Below are 19,920 nucleotides of genomic sequence, written 5' to 3'. Positions count from 1 at the left end.
TGTATAGAGAGAAAGAAAGAGAGAGACTGGAGAAAGACAGAGAGAGAGAGAGAGAGAGAGAGAGGTCTCCTCTGGACTCAGGATTCTGGGGCAGACAGGCCCAGGAGTCAGTCAATCTGGCCGGTCCAAGGGGGGTGTCCGGGCGGGGGGTCCTGGGAGGGCTGATTAGACGGATGCTCTCCCATCATCCATCTCGACAGGCCGGCGAAAATTGGCTCGCCCCCTCGCAGGGTACGAGTTCACGCGGAGGGGTGGGGTGGAGGTTGCGGGGGTGGGGGGCGGTGGGTAGGGGGGGGGGGGGGTGGAATTGGGATGGGAGGGGTGTTGGAAGAAATACCTGTCACAGTCTTTGGTCTGTTCCAGGCATCTCAGAGTCAAATTAATAAAAGATCCCTTTTTCCCTTCTTCTTGTCTCCCTGTGCCTGCCGTGGCAGCCCTCTCTGTGCCTGCCGTGGCAGCCCTCCCCTCAGCCGAGCTCCGGCTCCCAGCTTGCGCCGCCCCTTTGACCTCTTTGGCTGCAGAGAGAGATGAGCGCGGCCCAGGTAGGCAGCCAGTGGGCCAGAATGTCAGGGAGGGAAGGAGGGGGAGGAGGGGGAAGCTTGCTGCTCGGCCCATGGCTGGAAGACAGCTCCACTTCACACAGACTGACAAACCCCAGCTTGGTGTCGGAGGGAAAGACGTTTCTGACGTGTGATCCATTCCAAAACAAGTACAGTAAACAAAACTATTTGGAGCCACTGCACAAACCTGCACTGTATGCATCATGCAATATAGAAACAAGTTGGTATGAACAATAAAAATGTACTTTACTGTATCAAACGATAAGAAAATCGTTCTTTTGACAAGGTTAATTCAGCAGTCTGGGTCAAAACTGTAAGAGTTACATGATGATTTTTGTGTTTATCACCTGACTGCACTGATTGAGTGTGATAAAGCTGTGTTTTTATGTTTCACAGAGAAAGAAAGATAGAGAAAGAAAGAAAAAGAGAGGAAAAGACAAAGAGAGAGAGAGCGGGTGTAAGCATGTGTGCACACGCGCGTGTTTGCATGAACTCACTAGGGGGTTGCCTTTCGAGTGTTGCACACAGGTTGGGTATAATCACTGTCTTATCCCCCAACGACGACACATTTCTCCTCTCACAACACCCTGTTTCACAACAAAGTACCACAGGTCTTTCATGTTTGCTCTTGCTTTTTTCCCAAAGAGTGTAGAACAATATAAGCATGCATGAAACAACCCCTCCAGGAGGTGGAGATCACTTCATCCCCAAAAATGTCAGACTCTCAAAAAGTATGAAAACATCCCCAGGTTATTTGAGATTGTTTACAGGTACCTGTAACAACCCAGCTTCACACAAAACATTCCCGCCAACGAGAGTTCAACATGGGAGAACCACAGTGCAATAGCAACTGTTGGAAAGGGAAGGAGAACTTGATAGCTAGCTAGCTCGTACAAAGTTGAGGAAGAAACACAAGACTGGCTAATAGCCTTCCTGGACCGCTAGGTACATTAGAAGTTGTTTTATTCATGGTTGCAGACTCTGACGGCTGATGGATAATGATTGTGTTCACCTTCCTCTTGGCAGACAACAGACTGTGTGTTTACTGAATCTCAATTCAAATCTCTGCCTGATCAATGGTGGGCTAATGCCCAGGACCCCCTTAGCCTGGCTAGATGCTAATTCTTAGCGCCTCAAAAATCCAGTCCTGCAACACGTGCTGACCACCAAGTGTTTCACATGCTGCATTGACTCATGAATGCTAATAATGAACGTAGCTGGCAGTGAGTCTGTAGGTGAGCGAGGTATATTCATCAGATTATTATATCCTTACCCGAACATTTCAGTCACACAAGGTAATAAAATAAGGGCTTGGATATGAGACAAGTGCCTTGTACTGGGTAGAAAAATTCCCCGAAGAGATGAGTGCAGCTTGAATACAAACAGACGCATTGAACTATAATATAATGTTGACTGTTCTCAAGTTCTCAGAGGGAAAGAGGGTAGGAAAAGATTGCTCGAAAAAGGATTATCCCTATAACATTGAGAGTTCAACAGTCCAAATGCTGACTTTGTTGAAGGGCAGAAGGATTGTCCCAACAGACTAAGATCATATTTAGCCACAAGGCTTCCTGTGTGATTGTGAACAGAGATTCATTCGTATTGATTCAACAATGTTTTGCCTTCATACAGTACGTATGTAATCACTCCCCCCCCCCAAAAGAAGCGTCCTCTAATCCGCTAATTCCAGATATTTTAGCGCTTCACTGGACTAATAAGCAAATCAAATCATATCTGTTGATCGCAAATTAGTTTTGTAACAAACAGAAATCATTTCTTCTGAGTCTCTAACCCCAACCGAAGGGACTGGGGATGTAGTCAGAGCGTGGCAAATATGGTGCCCGTGGTGCTGTGTGTATGAGCTTGTGTGAGTCTGTGTTTTTTGTGAGTGTGTTAAACAAAGCAAATGGGTACAGTTGAAGTTGGAAATTCACTAAATACACTTAGCTTAAGTCATTAATACAACTAATTTTAAACATTCCACAGAATTCACGTTTTGGTGTTTTGGTGGTTTGTACCAAGAAGTTTATATACATGAAAGTTGGCTGTAGTCAACTGGAGGTGTACCCATGAATGTATTTTAAAGCTACTTTCAAACTCATCATAGGAAATCATAGGAAAATCCAAATAAATAAGCCAAGACCTCAGAAAAAAGTATTGTGGACCTCCACAAGTCTGGTTCATCACTGGGAGGGAATTTCCACATGCCTGAAACTACCACGTTCATCAGAACAAACAATAGTACACAAGTATAAACACGCTGGGACCACACACTTGTTCTTTCCCTCAGGATGGAGACACATTAAAGCTTGGTCTCAAATTAATTTCCTAAATGGACATTGACTCCAAGCATACTTCAAACGTTGTCTTAAGGACAACAAAGTCAAGGTATTAAGAGTATAATTCACAAAGCCTCAATCGAATAGAAACATTGTGGGCAGAACTGGAAAAACTTGTGCTAGCAAGGAGGCCTACGAACCTCATTCAGTTACACCAGTTCTGTCAGGAGGAATGGGAAAGAATGTCAGCAACTTCTTGAGAGAAGCTTGTGGATAGCACAAGCAAATGTTTTGTGCTACCAAAATCATTTGACTAAAGTTAAACAATTTAAAGGCAATGCTACTAAATGCTAACTATGTGTATGCAAACTTCTGACCCACTGGGAATGTGCTGAAATAAATAAAAGCTCAAATAAATAATTATTTTGAAAATGATATTTCACATTCTTAAAGTAAAGTAGTGAGACTAATTGACCTAAGACTGGAAATGTTTACAAGGACTAAATGTCTGTCCTTGTGAAAAACTGAGTTTAAATGTATTTGTCTGACATGTATGCGAACTTGCGACTTAAACTGTATGTGTACACGTTTGTATGTGTTCAATGAGGCAAATGTGTGTGTGTGGATTGAGGTGCACGTGAGGACGTGTTTGTGTTGGATGGTGGCCGTGCTCCTCAAATGTTGACGCCTCGCTTGAAGCTCTCACCTGTAGTTCTGTCTGGAAGAAGAACTTCTGAGGACACTGGGAGCAGTCGTAGATCTTATCTTCCTGGCCGTGCGCTGAGAAGATGTGCTGCTGGAGCTTACTGGCCTGAACGAACACTGCAGAGAGAGAGACAGGCCGACACAGGGAGAGAGAAAAAAAGAGAAAGGCAGAAGGAAAAAGAGGAGACAGTCATGGTTAATAATGTATTTTGAAAAAAAAAGCTTCTCCAGAGATTTCCGAGGTACAATATCAAACATTCAATCTATATCGAGTCCATCAAACATCTACAGTAGGGTCTGCTCGAGGTACAGTAGAACAATTTCTGCTGTGATGTGTGAATTTAAGCTTTACATGAGCATAGTCCATGCATAGTCTGCAGGGAAAATGCCGACATTTCAGTCATCTTAATGCTTCTACCTACACTGTAAAACTGGGATGAGTTAACGCAGAGAAGAATGACAGCTTTGATTTCAGCCATGGAAGCGGTTGTTTGAACAGAGTGGTCATAGGAGCCTCGCTGGAGCCAATGACTGTATAATGTTGTGGGAATAATGATGTTCTTTATTTAGAACTACTGTGGGGACAACAAGCCAGAAAATAAACAACCCGAAAAAAATTGGCATGGCTTCAAGTGCAAAACATGGCCTCCATTAGTCTACATCGCTAATTATATTGACAATATAAATATTCATGTGCTTGCACTATTTATTTATGCAGACTCAGACTACAGTCTCTATGATAGAAACACACAACTCGTTGTTGCTTAAAACATATAAACCTTACGTTTGTGCTTTAATTAAGCCATAGTCCACACTGGTGGAGTAGTGAGAAGTGTGTGTGGAAGAAGGGTTTGTGTGTGTGTGTGTGTGTTTTGAGAGAGAGAGAGAGGACGAGAGAGACTGCAAGGCTGTGTGTGTTTGTGCTGTGTGTGTCTCTCCTTCTGCTGTCTCAGAGGACCACTTCAAACATGCCGTTTGTTATCCCAGACCCCTGTGCTTTAAGGACGGCTGTCTGGTCTCTTGAGGTCTGGATGCTCTGGAAAAAGTTAGTATGTGGGGGCTTCATTTGAATTTCTTGCGGCTTAAAATAACTTTTCTTCTAATGCAATGCACCGGTGGGGTGCGGGTAGGGAATTGAGAGACCACAGCCCTTAAAGGTGAGTTGTCTGCTGGGGAGAGAGAGAGCACTTTGGGGTCGTGTCAGCCTGGTGCCCCCGAGGGAAGCTTGGCAACATCAACATGTCCCAATTTGAGTGCACCTGGGAGAGGCTATATTAATTATTGAGCTGTATATATGCCTGAGGCTGGCTTAGTGACGGCAGACAGATGCCTGCCACACTTCTGACCTCAGCAATGAAAAGTTTGGACCTACAGCACCGTCCCCTCCACACTGACACCTCCTGACTACCAATGTGCCGTTTGACAGATGTTTGTGGAATGGCTGCCCCCGTGTTCACCAGAAAATCAACCGCCTCTCGCTAATGAACAAACAACAAGGCAATGGCCCACTTCTGAAATGAGCGATTGTCGCGCCACAGGGACAGATGGAGAGGAGATGGAGACTGCTAGAGAAAGAAGCCTTTCGCAAAAACAACACGCTCGTACCACGGTTATAACATACAGAGGCTGCTCTGGGTTACAACTGCTTTGTGCTTTCTCAAACATTGGCAGCTTACTTTTTGTTGATAAAATACTTTATTCGAGTTCAAGGGAGAGAAAAAAGAAAAGAAAAAAGAAATAGTCTAGCAGACAATAGCCACTCTTTTATAGCTGTGTTTCGTCTGCATAAATAAACGGGTCAAACCAACTACAGGAGGTTTTCGTTATGTCTTTGGCTTGGAAGCGTAAGAAAAAGCCAATACAGCAAAAATAAAAATGGATCGGAGACTGGGGGGCCTTTAAATCAGGAATCAACCACACACACCTCTGAGGTGTCAGCCCAGCCTTTGTTCCACACAAATCACTGTGTTTATACGTTCTGTGACCCCAACACCAACAAGACATTGTTGTGACAGCTCACTGCAGCTAGGACATCAACTCATAACTCCACATTTAATTCAGCCGCCTGCATACTAAGTGGACGATGAAGGCTAAAAGCCTTGCGGGCAAAGTGCCAGGACCCTACGTTTCCCCAACAACATAAACGACATGCCTCTGGAATGTTACACACATCAATATTGAGTTGGACTGAGGTCATTCAAGCTCTTGGAGGACAAGAACAGGGGTAGTGATCATGTTAAACAGAGTGGGATCATGTTAAACAAAGAGGATTTCATTTGACCCCAGGATTCTTGGAGTTTCAATCTTTTCCGTCTTTGTCTTCCTTAGCTCATTGATCAAATCGTATCAGGAGATTTGATAAACTACATTCAGAAATGCTACGGGCTATGGTTCTAGTATACTGAGGAGCATAGCCGGAGATAGCAGCTTAAGTAAACCATGCCTTAGCGATACCCACTGGAAGGTTGTGTAACATCCAGTCTATCCCAGAGGGTTAACATGAGGACATAGTGAAAGAGAGAGAAGAAACAATCTGAAAACACATTGAGACAGAGTCAGGGACTGGCCCCTGTGGCCCTCCCTGCCGAGAGTAGGGAGGGAGAGGGGGAGAGAAAAGGAGAAAGAGAGAGGAGCACAACTTTATTGGGGGGGGTTTTTGGTTGCAAGAGTGGAGCAAGCCAGAGCAGAGTGTTGAGCCTACTGGGGCTGGGTAGGAGGGGGGCTGGAGTGGGTCTGAGGGGCCAAGGTCTCCTCGCTGTGGGGGATATTAAGCCCTCTGATTAGATCTCAGGGGCCGCCCATGGCAGGCGTCTCCTTTACTATGGGCCCCCAGCTCATCTTTATTTTGGCAGGGTGGTGCTCTCTGCAGGCAGCGCTGCACCAATACTAAGCTGTTTGTGAGGGAAAATAAGTTGATCCTTGTTTTTCTCTCTCTCCCTCTTCTTTTCACGTATTTATTCATCGGTTTTATCCGCTGTCTTTTGGAAGTTGGACGCCTGGAAAGCAACGAGACTGAAGTTTTAGTTTGTGCTGTTTGTTTTTACAGTAATTACCAAGGACTCGGAATTGGTGTTGTGGTTTACTTCTGTTTAAGTCAATCCTGAACTAAAATCGCTCTGGAATATACTAGGATTCAACTGAGAAACGTTCTAATTATTGGCTTTGTCATACTGTTACTTTGTGTCAAATACAGTGTCCTGGAGTTTTGAGACTTTCAGTTGCATGCTGTGACATAAACACAATCCCACACACCAAAACACACAGACACATATGCACACACACAGATCCATGCTTTTGTGAGGGAAGACTTGCCTCCTGTTTTGTTTAGTCTTAACCACATATTCCCAATCACAATTTCCACACCAGCCCTCACGGCTTCTCCTAGGGGTACAGGCAGACACTTCTAGCTGCAGGCTCCCCCACTTCTGAAACCTGTCAAATGTTCCCTGGGAGAGCCAGTCTCCCTCTCATCATCCTGGGGGCTTATGGTCCTCCACTTCTCCATTCCCATTTACCCTTCCCGTGCTCTCTCCCTCCCCCCCCCCCCCTCTCTCTCTCTCTCTCTCTCTCTCTCTTCTCCTTCTCCATCCTTTCATCTCACATGCACAACTTGCCTATTCGCAGCTTCATTCAGCTTCCGTCAGCTTCCGTCAAGTTTTTCCCTCCTCTCATTTCCCCTTTCCTCTTTTCCCTTCCTTTTATCCCCTGCATCCGTTCTGTGGTTTGTTCTCTTACCTCCATTTTAAAGTTATGGTGGAGTAGCAGAGTTGAAAACACACAATCTTAAAACTGAATCACCTCGATCCAGATGATGGACTAGCCAGGTGCAGTTGAAATATCGCCATGCACCGAGGCTCGTGTGTAGAGCTCAAAGACTTTAATATTCAAGTGAACTCACATAGCCTCGCCAACACCACCCACTTTGATCAAAGTTGCACTTTCAAGTTGTAACTCATTATGCCTGATGTGGGGATTCCCGTTCATTTGGCCACCAGTGCTCAAGCTGTCCCAATAAAACACAACATGGTTTATCAAATCTGCACTCCAGCACACAGAGATGAGATGTTGTCGTGTCATTATCATTCTGCTGAGATTCACACAGCACGTCATCACCATGCCCGGCCTTTGCTGACCAAATGAATAATTCCGAAAAGATCTGCACATGTACAATACACGTTCCTGGATGTTCCAGGAGCATATTGAGGCTTCTGTCACGGCCGTGTGTCAGTCAAAAGCTTGTGCAATGTTTTGGAGGACAGTGAGGCCTTAGAGACAGCCCTCCTCCCATCTCCACCTTGCAGGCGTGTGCAGCCTCACGGTGCCTGTCCCCTTCTCCCCCAGAAGAGGGAGGCCTTCAGCCTCTCATCGGAGGCCTCACTGCCTTCCTCCACCTCCCCTTCAGCCCCCGCCTCCGCCAGCCCCCGCCTAGCGTGTGTCTGCTCTGCGACCGCCGTCCAGAGGGGGTTGTCTCTCTCCCTCTTTCCCTGCATCGTTCTCCCTCTCTCTCTCTCTCCCTCTCTCTCTCTTCCTCTCTCTCTCTTCCTCTCTTTCTAGCGCAGTGATCGATACGGACACGCGGGGAGAGGGGCGGGAGGGAGGCTGGCGGGGGGAAGGGTGGGAGACCTGTCTGTCAAAGCTGGCTGTGGAAAATGAAGGCTCAGATGAAGGAGGCATGCTCTGTTTATTAAAACACCCAAACCCCAGTGGCAGGAAGGGGGAGGGAGCAGAGGGAGGGAGGGAGGGAGGGAGAAGGAGGGGGAGGAGGTGGGGAGGGGGAAATATCAATAAGCTTCTGGTAAAAGAGAGATAAGGCCAAAACAGCAATGAGAGGAGAGACGGGGGAGAGAGGGAGGGGAGAGGAGGTGGGGAGGAGGAGGAAAGGGAAGAGACGAATGAGCGGTGAGGTGGAGGAGGAAGAGAGAGACGGAGAGAGATACGACGAGAAAAGCGGACGCGTGAAAGGGAGGAGATCCGAGCGAATCGCCGCGCACCGCGTTAATTGTGGGGAGGAAAAAAAAATTGTGAAAAGCAAGAAAAAGGTGTCGGATCAAAGACAACGAAAGCACGCGGAACGCAAAAAAGGAAAGCGCCAAATGAGCTGCCGAGCGAAAAGAGAGAGAAAAGAGCGAAAGAGCTGAGGAGGGGAGAAACGAGCAAAGAGCTGAAGTTAACGACTTTGCAGATTTCATTATAGAGATAGTTAACCCTGTTGACACTGAAGGAGGGCGTTATCCTCTCAGGAGGAGTCCGCTCCGTCCACCTCCATGCTCGGAGACAGATGAGATCATTACAGCTATCAGCGCCACCGCCATCCACAATTAGCACATCTCTTTCCCTCCCCCTCCCTCCCTCCCTCCCTCCCACCTTCTCTCTATCGCTTCTAAACTCTCCCCTGTCCGCTTCTACATGTTCTTCATTCTATGTCTCTGTCTTTCCCCAACCGCTCTCTTGCATTCCCTCTCTCACTTGATCTCTTCCCTCCTCCCCTCATCTCTCTCTCTCTCTCTCTCTCTCTCTCTCTCTCACTCTCTCTCTCTCTCTCTCTCTCTCTCTCTCTCTCTCTCTCTCTCTGTCTCTCTCTCTCTCTCTCTCTCATTGTGACACTTTTTCAGGGTTGATAGAGAGGCCATGACTTGATGAAAAGCCAAGCACAGCACACTGCTCTCTACCTTGGCCGACCCGCTCACCTGACCTTTCCCGACTCATTTAGAAGCCGTTTGCCATTTCAGACCCCCCAAAAGAAGAGGCGTCGCGATGTACGGCTCGCATTGTTGTTCGCAAAGAATGCAAAGGCCTCAGCGGACGTACACGTGCGGACTCACCCACAGACAGCACACACACGCACAGTCAGACACACACCCACAGACAGCACACACATACACACAGTCAGACACACACCCACAGACAGCACACACACGCACAGTCAGACACACACCCACAGACAGCACACACATACACACAGTCAGACACACATCCACAGACAGCACACACACACAGTCAGACACACATCCACAGACAGCACACGCACACAGTCAGACACACTCACCCACAGACAGCACACGCACACAGTCAGACACACACACACAGACAGCACACACACACAGTCAGACACACACCCACAGACAGCACACACACGCACAGTCAGACACACACCCACAAACAGCACACACACGCACAGTCAGACACACACCCACAGACAGCACACACACACAGTCAGACACACATCCACAGACAGCACACGCACACAGTCAGACACACTCACCCACAGACAGCACACGCACACAGTCAGACACACACACACAGTCAGACACACGCAGACACACTCACCTGTGAAGCAGACGGGACACTTGAAAGTGCCGCCCATCCCCTCGAAGCTGTGCTCGATCAGGTGGCATTGGAGTTTGGCGGGCGAGTCGAACGACTGACTGCAGAGCTTGCATTCGTGGTTGAGTCCCTCCTCTGTGGAGCAAGACACAACAAAGACACAACAAAAACACAACAACGCACAGATGAGAGAGGAGTCGTCTGATCCACACATAGCCCCCCAAAAGTCTCCATCGTTTCTATACTCCTTCTCATTAAATTCAGTTTCAATTTGAGTCAAGGGCTCCTGCCTGTGACTTTTATAGCATGTACAAGAAATAATATAATGTGTGATCTAGTCCCATCAGGCATAAATTGGACGATCAGTGGGGGTCCTAATTGCACAGGCGGGGTCGTGCACTCGGAACATGGCAAGGAACATGGTTCTTTTTGATTGGCTGATGCTCAAATTAATTTCTTCCGGCTCTGTCTGAGAAAAGGAATGAATGCAGATTTAAAGAGCCAAGACGAGGGAAAATAAGAAAAAAAGATAAAAAAGAATGTGGCTGTGTAATATAAGATTCAGATATTTTCTGTCAAAATGACAAGAAAACAATACAAACAATCCAAGCCATCCAATAAACAACCACTAGATTGGCATATCAAAGCATTCACTGCTCAAACTCGGTTCCACCTGCTCCGTCGCCCCTTCATTATCACCATGGCAACTCAAAACGTCTCTCTCAAAGTGCGAGTCTTGACAACACACAATGCAGGTTGTTGTAGATAATGACTCATTTAAAAAGATAACACCCGTGATTTTGTGTTTTTAATGTTAGAAGAGGTGAAACATTGCCTGAGGCGATCGCGGAACAAGCGAGCAGCCTGAACGAGCATCAGAAGATGCAGCACGTCTCTTTGGCATCAGAGGTCCTCAGTCGAGGCTGCAGGAAGCCGGGGTAGATGGAACCCGGACAGCCCGACCGGACACTCATTTGCCGCACAGCGATACGCTGACTCAGTTTTCCGCGGAGCTGCCCATCTCCGTCGATAAAGAGTGTCCGCGTGGCTGCCATGGGGGAGGGGCCGACGCTCTATCAAATGCTCTATCTAAGTCCCGGGAAGCCAGGCACCAGGCCAGCCAGAGGGGGTGGGCTGCTCTCAAGGGACTCATCTAGGGGCCTGTCCCACAGTCTCCACAGCCCACTGCCCACAACATGGGCCCACAGTGCCAGACGCGCAAACACACCATCCACCTAACCAGCTGTGGCCACCCCCCCCTGGAGGATCCACAGTGGGGGTGGGGGAATGGGCCTTGGGCAGATCTGGCAACCCATCATGCTTCAACAACAATACACCAATAGACTCAGATGTACATGGCCCTGTTTAAAATCCCAGCTCTCTTTCCCTGCCTTTGACTTTCCAATTTGTACTTTAATGGTAAATTGTTCAACTAGCGCACCGAGCGCTCATCAAACAGTGTACGTAGCCTCACCAGTCCTAAAGCATTTGGCTTTATGACAAATGGGCACTTTCTGAAATCCAATCATGTCAAGCACGCAACACAATGCTGATTGTTTTAATACAAGGTTACAAAACCTGCTTACGTTTCCAAATCAAGTCCAGCACCACTTTGGAAAATAAAGGTGAGGTATCAGGGATGTATTTGTTTTGGACTGAGTTGAAGTGACAACTGCAGCCCGATGACCTCTGCTGCTCCGGTAAGATACGAAAACAGACGGGAAGAGAAGAGAAACATGTCCTGCTGTTGACTGTGTTTGTTGACCATATGGCCACATGCTTTTTTACCACCCATCTCTTATGGCAGAAACATCTGGCACCATATGAGGACATACTGCAAACTCAGATGAAGAGCAAAAAAAAAGCTTCAGCTTTAGTAGTGCACACAGTATGGAGAGATGTGAATTGAAGGCCGTAGAAACGAGAGTACACAGTGATAAAGTATGCCCCGTTTTGAAAGACGAGTGCCGCTCGTGTGTGTGCAAGGGGGGGGGGGGTGGGTGGGGTGGGGTGGGTTGTACAAGCCGTTCAAAGAAAGAGAAACAGACCCAGTGCCTGTGTGTGAGCTCATGCGCACGAGTCGTCGGTGTGGACGCGAGGGCCAGTTTGTGTGTTGTTCTCTTTAATCGCCATTCAGCCACCTGATCTGTGTGAGGGGGAGGAGGGGTGGGGAGAGGGGAGGAGGTGGGAAGTGACGGGGGGGGGGCCTGCTGAGGTCAGGCCTGCTGCAGGGTTCACAGATCCATTCCTGGACCCATATGTGCAGCCCCCGTTTGACCCTGGAGCACACTCCGGTCCCCTCGGAGACCGGCTCCGCTTCATTATGCAGATAACTCTGCACCTGCCTGTCTGACCTTGGGTGTGGCCGTGCATGTGCGTGTGTGTGTCAGTGTGTGTGCGAGAAAGAGATGGTGTTTGTGGAAAAAACGAGGGAGAGAGAGGTGGGGAGATGGACAGATAAATGTGTACCTCCACCGAGTCTGAGAATCGGAGATACTGTACAGGAATGTGTGTTATAAGGAAACAGTGTGTTTGTGTGTGTGTGTGTGTGCACGCCTGCGTGACTATGTGCAAAGGTCTCTTCTGAAATGACCGGTCCTGTAATGTAACTTGTACAGAGGGCTGGTTTGTGTTCAGCCAGAGAGCATAGCTCAGATCACACTGGCAGCCTATTCCTAGTACGAGTCAGGGGAGGAATCCAGTCAGGTCGCCCCAATAGCTCCCTCATTGGGGTGAGGTCACTTCCTGTCGCTCCCCTAGCCTCCCCCCTGGGCTGCCCAATCAGCACGGGCCATGCAGGAGCCCCCACCCCTCTATGCTCAGAGCAGACTCTGGATATAGTTACAGGGCCACTGGGGATAGTAAGCTCTCTCTCTCTTTCCCTCACTCTCTCTCTCTCTCTCTCTCTCTCTCACTCTCACTCTCTCTCTCTCTCTCTCTCTCTCTTTCCCTCACTCTCTCTCTCTCTTTCCCTCCCACTCTTTCTTTTTTCCACCCTCTTGAGTGTTCTCTGCTGCCACCACCCTGTCCCCTTGCACTCCTGAGAAAATCCTTTAGATGAGAGCTGCTCCTGTTCCTGCTCCCTCTAAGCGTCCCTGACACCAGCAAAGTAAGCCCATCTGCATATCCACTGGGTCTGGCGGTCCTCTGCCTCATGGTTTATGTATCATACAGCTCCTTAAAACACAGTCGGCTAATATCTCTCCCAGTGAAGGAAAAGGAGTGAGAGAGTGAGAGAGAGAGAGAGAGAGAGAGAGAGAGAGAGGTAAAATTATTCTGAAAAGGATGGTCTTTATTTTCACCGCACTGTTTACTCTCTGTAAAGGCTGAAGTTAATCTGCTGTTGTAGGTGATTTGGGACACGAGAGTCTGGCTGCCTGGTTCTGATAGTTTGGTTGACTGTTTATGTAATAAATTGTACATTTTCAGATGAGTTTGTGTACTGTTAGGTGAGGTGTGTATACAATATGTACTGTGTACTCTAAACGGTATATGTCATGTACACTGTATACTGTCTGTGTACAAAGTTCAACTACAAAGTCTTAAATAGTAGAACTGGGAAAAAACTGCTAATTTAACTGTCATTGGGTTGAGCTTTCTCAAATATTTGACAGAAATTAAGTATGGACACAGGGCATAGCTTAATTAAAATCTACCCTGCAGCCAGTCCCCCCCCAGCGCCCCCCTCCATCCTTCCATCTCACCACTGTACCCCCCACCCTATTTAAACAATTCTGCAAAGAAGTGACTGTGGTCAGGTGGGAATTCAGGATCACTTTTAGCATTTGGCGCAGGAACAGAAAAATCTGATACTTAGATTTACGCCTCTCTCTGGGGCACGGTGAACATTTCTGTAAAGCTGGCTCTTAAAGGGACTCACCCTGGCCTGCTTCTCCAGAGCAGCAACTCAAACAAATCAAATTACAGGGAGAGAAACAAAAGACTTCAACAGCCACATTGGAGACCAAAGGGCATTTTTACCTCAAGTGAGCTTCATGAATAAACTAGTAGCATAGTAAATAAACAATATATACATCAAACTTGCTTCAGAGCAGCCCAGACAACACAAAAGTGGAGGAGACTCGACATGTCCACTAAAATCTGAGGTCATTTCAAGGTTGAGTTCATTTTCAAACCACCGTCAACAGAGGAACCGAGGAAAAAATATTCGGTCATAAAAAAATCCAGGTTAAAGCAGTTTCTGGGGGACTTGGCCACTGGCAGAACTCTCCTCAATTCTACCATCTGTCGAACACCGCCTGAGATTGCACTTGTGACAATAAACCAGAGATAAAAACCAAGGGTTTTCTGCGACATCCTGTTCTCTACGTACACGGAGTGATATGGGATTGAAGATGCCGACAGAGTCGACAGCTTCGGGCCTGTAAACAGTAGGTGGGTTCTCTTCTCTCTCCTCTCTACGGGGACTATCCATTAACAGATAATGGGGGGAAAATCAGAGTGATTAAGGCCCAGGGAATTATGGGTGAATACAAATTGACTCCACCTCCATGTGTGCATTCTCTGGAGATGGAAACACTGTTTGTGAGGAACCAACCTCATTTCAGAGATACTGCAAGGCCCATTAGGACGTGTTTGAGGAGGCTGGGTGTGAGAGGGGGATGAGGTAGGTGGGAGTGCATAGGGACAGACTCCCCCTGGACCTCAGCTGATTGGAGAGTTCGAGCCTGGGAGGGAACATTAGTAATATCTATTTCCTGTCTTCTCAGTTGGAAAATGTATAATGAAAGAAATAATAATGAAAAAAGAAACGAAAAACCTACGTGAAGTGATTTTGTTTAATGTTATAGACAGTATGTAGATAGCACACTGCACAATGTGACCGGTGTTACACTATCTTTGATATAAGACAATAAAACAAAGTATAGAGGTTGTACGTACAGGGAAGGGAGCCCATGTTCAACTAGCAACAATAGGAGAGCTAGAGTAGAGTAAGCTATATACGTCCCATGTTCCATCCAAGAGAGAGTGAGCCGTGGATGAGGGTGTTGAGTGTGTCAGGTGGATGAGGGTGTTGAGTGTGTTAGGTGGATGAGGGTGTTGAGTGTGTTAGGTGGATGAGGGTGTTGAGTGTGTCAGGTGGATGAGGGTGTTGAGTGTGTTAGGTGGATGCCTGGTGGTGAAGGTGACCAGCCTGTGGTGCCTGGTGGTGAAGGTGACCAGCCTGTGATGCCTGGTGGTGAAGGTGACCAGCCTGTGGTGCCTGGTGGTGAAGGTGACCAGCCTGTGATGCCTGGTGGTGAAGGTGACCAGCCTGTGATGCCTGGTGGTGAAGGTGACCAGCCTGTGATGCCTGGTGGTGAAGGTGACCAGCCTGTGATGCCTGGTGGTGAAGGTGACCGTCCATGTCTACTCTACAGGCCTTCTCAGCTCCAGCCACAAACTGGGATACACCCCAGCCAGCTGACAGGACATTTGTTTATGTGATATAATTTCTTATAAGTGACATTATTTATATAAGTGGCTAAAGCAATCAAACACCTGCTTATACAAACAGTTTTCCACCAAAAGGGCAGTGACATGTCAAGAAGGAAGTGTGCTTTTCAGCTTATTTGCATTCAGCTGCAGTTAAGTAAGGAGCTCTGTGCACTCTCACAGTCAACCTACAGATTTGGAGCCAGTGTACATGTACCGCACTGTACTGAATGACTCAGTGGCTACAGGCCTATGCTGCAGTTTGTTATTTTTTCCCCTCGTGATGTTTGGACCACATTCTACAGTACAGTACAGTACTGTAAAAATACTTGGCCATATAAATAGTGGGTCGGTTGACAAGGCTGCAGTTCGCGGTACAGAGAGAGAGAGAGAGACCGAAAAAAGTCCAGCACAACAAAAGAAAGACTTGTTAACGAATGATGTGTGGGCGCCGCAGCTAGAGGCAGGTACGGAGGTCCATTGGGGACAAACAGTGCCGGCTGCTGAGATGGATTGCACTGGAGCAGCAGACCCCCTGCAGCCACACAAACACAATTCGGCGGTGGACTGCTCTAATTTACTCCATCCATGCCCATTCTAAACTGCTAGGATTGTTTCTTGTTGGGAGAAAAAATAAAGGTCAAGTGGCTGTAGCCTGGCTCTTCATAGCAAGCCAAGGCCGTTGTACGAAACTCACAGGCAAAGACGGACGCGACGCTAACGGGAGAGACACAACAACGCCCCTGAAAGAAGCTAATAGGCCGAAAAAGAGAAGATGGGGGCTCAGGGAGGAATCCATCAAGTCTCGATTTCGCCTCTGAAATGAATGAGTGGCCTGAATGGAGAAAGTTAATTATGCACACATGCCCGGCCTGTCTTCCTTTTCTTCATCGTGCCGTTTTTTTCTTTTTTTTGTTGCAAGGGCCGAGGCTAGCGGCTCTGCTGGGTCTCCCGTCCGCACAAAGGAGAGGTGGAAGAGAGGGATGGAGAGAGGCCCCTCGGCAGGGCTCGCAGCATGGAACACTGTACAATTAGCCAGCCCCTACGTTCTGCCGGCTTATAATTATCAGTGCTCCTCTTAATTGACTCCCTTAGCCTGCTGCAGAGGGACGCCCCCCCCCCTCCCCTTCCCCATCCCAACCCCCCGACCCCCCCTTCCTCCCCTCTGCTCCTTGCAGGCCGCCGAGCGTCATGCCGGGCTCTCCAAAGTCATTTAGAAAAGCGCTCATATTTTCGACACACCAAAAAAAATGGGGGAACATTTGGTGAGAGAGAATTCATCATCAGGTGTCTAGAGGTTTTCCTTAATAGAAAAGTCGAGTCCCACTGAGCGCGCTCCGTGTAGCGGCCAGCCACGCATGCTCGGGACCAGCAAGCCGCCGTTCGCAGCGGGCCGCAAGACATTAGCATAATTTTATATAACACAGGCGCCCGCGCTGGAAATTTAATACATCTCAGCAAATACGAGACAGGCGTTTTGCATAATGTTTTTTTTTTTTTTTTTTTATACTCTCTTCTTGGTGAGGCATACTCTCCTCTCCCCTTTAGCTCTCGCTCTCTCGATCCTATCTCTCTCAGTCCTCTCTCCATGTCTCCCTTCTGTCCTGTCTCCCCCCCACCCCTTTCACTCTCTTGCTTCCTTTTCCCCACACACTCTCCCTCTCTCTCTCTCTCTCTCTCTCTCTCTCTCTCTGCCTCTCTCTCTCTCTCGCCCCATGGTGCTGCTCTCACTAGGAGAGGGGAAGTTCATTACCTCAGCTAAATCAGAATTAGTCCCTTCATTTTGACGGGGCGAACTTCATTAGAAGGCCCCTTCCTTAATCCAGCAGGGAGAACTGATGAATCTACATGGGGCCCATAATTTGCTTCACACAGCAGATTCAACCACTTCCTCCTCACTGCTTTTCCCCTTTCCACGTACCCCAATGCTCTCTGTTTTGTTTTTATGTACTTATGGTTACATTTTTATGAGATCAAGAGCTTGAACCTGAGAGACGGAAAACACCTGCATATCATTAACTAATGGCAGCGGAGAGAGGGTGTTAAGAGTGAGTTATGCCGTTTGGAATGTCCAGTCTCTCTAGGGCCTCTGGTGCAGCTCTTGGCTCACACACTGAGACAGAGAGAGACAGACAGAGAGAGAGAGAGAGAGAGAGAGAGAGAGACATAGAGACCCCGAAACATCGAACGTCTTTTAAAGCGAAGGACTTCCCGTCGCCATTTTTGGAAAAGACGAACGATGTCTGCGGGGCCTTCACGAAGGAGACACTCGACATTGGCGGTGGAGGAGACGAGGATGGGGACAGACTCGCCTGCCTGGCCTCTGCTGAGCATGGTGTCAGGCAGATGTGCTGCCTGGGCACAACCCCCCCTCGAGACAGCCCACAGACTAGGGTGGCGGGGAGATGAGCTGCAACCCCCCCCCCCCCCTCAACGCGCACACACACACACTTCTCGCCTCCCTGCTCCCCCATACTGTGCCCCCGCGGTCTCCCTCCCTCATCACCTCCACACAGGGGTCCCCTGACTGGTAATCTCGTCCCTCGAATGTGAAATCTCCGACAGCGGTGCCCCGCGCTCTTACCCCCTCCCTCTGTGGCTGATGGGTAAATTGGAATGGCGCACCCTGCTGGCGCAGAGAGCTCTGAACAGACAGCGACACACACACGCTGGGACAGACCCTCGCCTCCTCTGTCTAATATAGTGGACATGCACAGTCTCTCAGAGCCGCGGTTACCATGCAACAAAGTGCACATGCACACATACACACATTCCTACCCGCACACCTCAGATACACACCAGCCCATAAACATAAACACAAACCCACACACAGAGGCATCTGAAGGAGGTGCTCCACACACGATTTATATCCTCACTCTACATCTACATAAAGATTGAATATATGACAAATAAACAGATACCAGGAACTGAGTCAATATATGTTCAAATTCAAATGTGCATCATCTATGATGTTTGTGTGCCTTTGCAGGCAGTGCACCTGACTTCCGTTGCCATAGTTTCCATTATGTGAACTCATCAAATCAAATGAGAGGACAGGGAAAGGACACACAGGGAAAATATATTACTAACCCAGCCAATGAAAAGGGTGGCCCTCTTTAGCTCCATAACCCCTGGTACAGTTCACTGTGGGACTAACAGAAGGGCTCCATACGTTAATAAACATTATTAGAGCAGAGGCTATCCACTGTTTAGTGCAACTTTTTTGTTGTTGCATTAAGACGACGCAGTAGGATTTGGTCTGGTTGTCCAAAACCTCCTCACCCCGTCTATCTGTCCATTTTTCCCCCCTCAGTCTATTATGTGAAGCATGCGTGTATTGTTGAGTCCACTCTCAGATCACAGGGACATCCTGAAATAGTCGACGGGACCCAGAGGGGCTAAAGATCACTGGCGAGGAGGCCGCAGAGGCCTTCCTGTCAAAGGCAGCGCTTTTTTTCAGGGGGCCAGGGGTGAGAGGAAGCTGGGGGGTGAGGGGTGGGGTGGGGGTGGGTATGGGGGGAGGATAGGGGGGAGAGCCAGGGACACGACATACATTTCATGACTCTTAAACCAACTGTGGGTTCAACTGTGGAACCCTGGATTTCCATCAGAGTCTCTGAGGATCAAAAGGGAGAGAGGAGGTATCGAGGAGCAATGGCTTGCACGAAGAACAGACAATGGCGGCAAAAGGGGCGCGGGCTGACTAATTGCTTGGGGGTTTTCCTAAGAATATTACTTTTGTTCAAAGCTTTACGGGGATGTTTTGAGCTTAACATGTCTCGATCCTGAAGTTGTCAATCAAGAGCCTTGCGATACACTCGCTGATACACTTTAACAGTCATGGTCTGCACTAATTACCCTTTTCATAGAACACATTCTTGCCCGATCCTTCTGAAGGAGAGATCTCACCCGGCTTTCTGAGAAGCCTCCAAAGTAAAGAGAAGCATCCTTCCTCTTCCCTCTTCCTCAACCACGCTACTCATCCTCTCTCCTCATCCTCTCTCCTCATCCTCTCTCCTCATCCTCTCTCCTCATCCTCGGTCCTCATCCTCGCTCCTCATCCTCATCCTCTCTCCTCATCCTCGCTCCTCATCCTCGCTCCTCATCCTCTCTCCTCATCCTCGCTCCTCATCCTCATCCTCTCTCCTCATCCTCGCTCCTCATCCTCTCTCCTCATCCTCTCTCCTCATCCTCGCTCCTCATCATCCTCTCTCCTCATCCTCTCTTCTCATCCTCGCTCCTCATCCTCTCTCCTCATCCTCGCTCCTCATCCTCATCCTCTCTCCTCATCCTCGCTCCTCATCCTCATCCTCTCTCCTCATCCTCGCTCCTCATCCTCTCTCCTCATCCTCGCTCCTCATCCTCATCCTCTCTCCTCATCCTCGCTCCTCATCCTCTCTCCTCATCCTCTCTCCTCAGCCTCTCTCCTCATCCTCTCTCCTTGGCCGCGCTTCTTAGCCTCTCGCTATCTCTGCTCACTTCTCTCCAAAGACTCTGTTTAATTCCTCCCAGTAAACACAACCTTGGATGGGTCTAAGAGGAGGAAGGGAGGAGGAGGAGAAAACGGCACTTATACCAGACATGCCCAGAGTGGTCTTTTCAGCGAGGGCTCTCGT

At 48.4% G+C, this 19,920-nt stretch overlaps 1 protein-coding gene across 2 annotated transcripts in view; it reads right to left on the bottom strand.

Annotated features, from left to right (window-relative positions):
* Window positions 1–19,920, bottom strand: part of LOC136959533 (zinc finger protein 521) — an 85,637-nt gene that overhangs the window by 9,614 nt on the left and 56,103 nt on the right. For both annotated transcript variants that reach the window (XM_067253898.1, XM_067253899.1), the window contains exons 6-7: window positions 9,872–10,003; window positions 3,546–3,661 (exon numbers count right to left, since the gene is read on the bottom strand). In XM_067253898.1, coding sequence (XP_067109999.1) covers window positions 3,546–3,661; window positions 9,872–10,003 — 248 coding nt within the window. The remainder of the gene's footprint in view (window positions 1–3,545; window positions 3,662–9,871; window positions 10,004–19,920) is intronic.

The sequence above is a fragment of the Osmerus mordax genome, chromosome 16, assembly GCF_038355195.1.
Source record: "Osmerus mordax isolate fOsmMor3 chromosome 16, fOsmMor3.pri, whole genome shotgun sequence".
Taxonomy (NCBI): domain Eukaryota; kingdom Metazoa; phylum Chordata; class Actinopteri; order Osmeriformes; family Osmeridae; genus Osmerus; species Osmerus mordax.
This window is presented reverse-complemented; position numbering and strand designations above follow the sequence as displayed.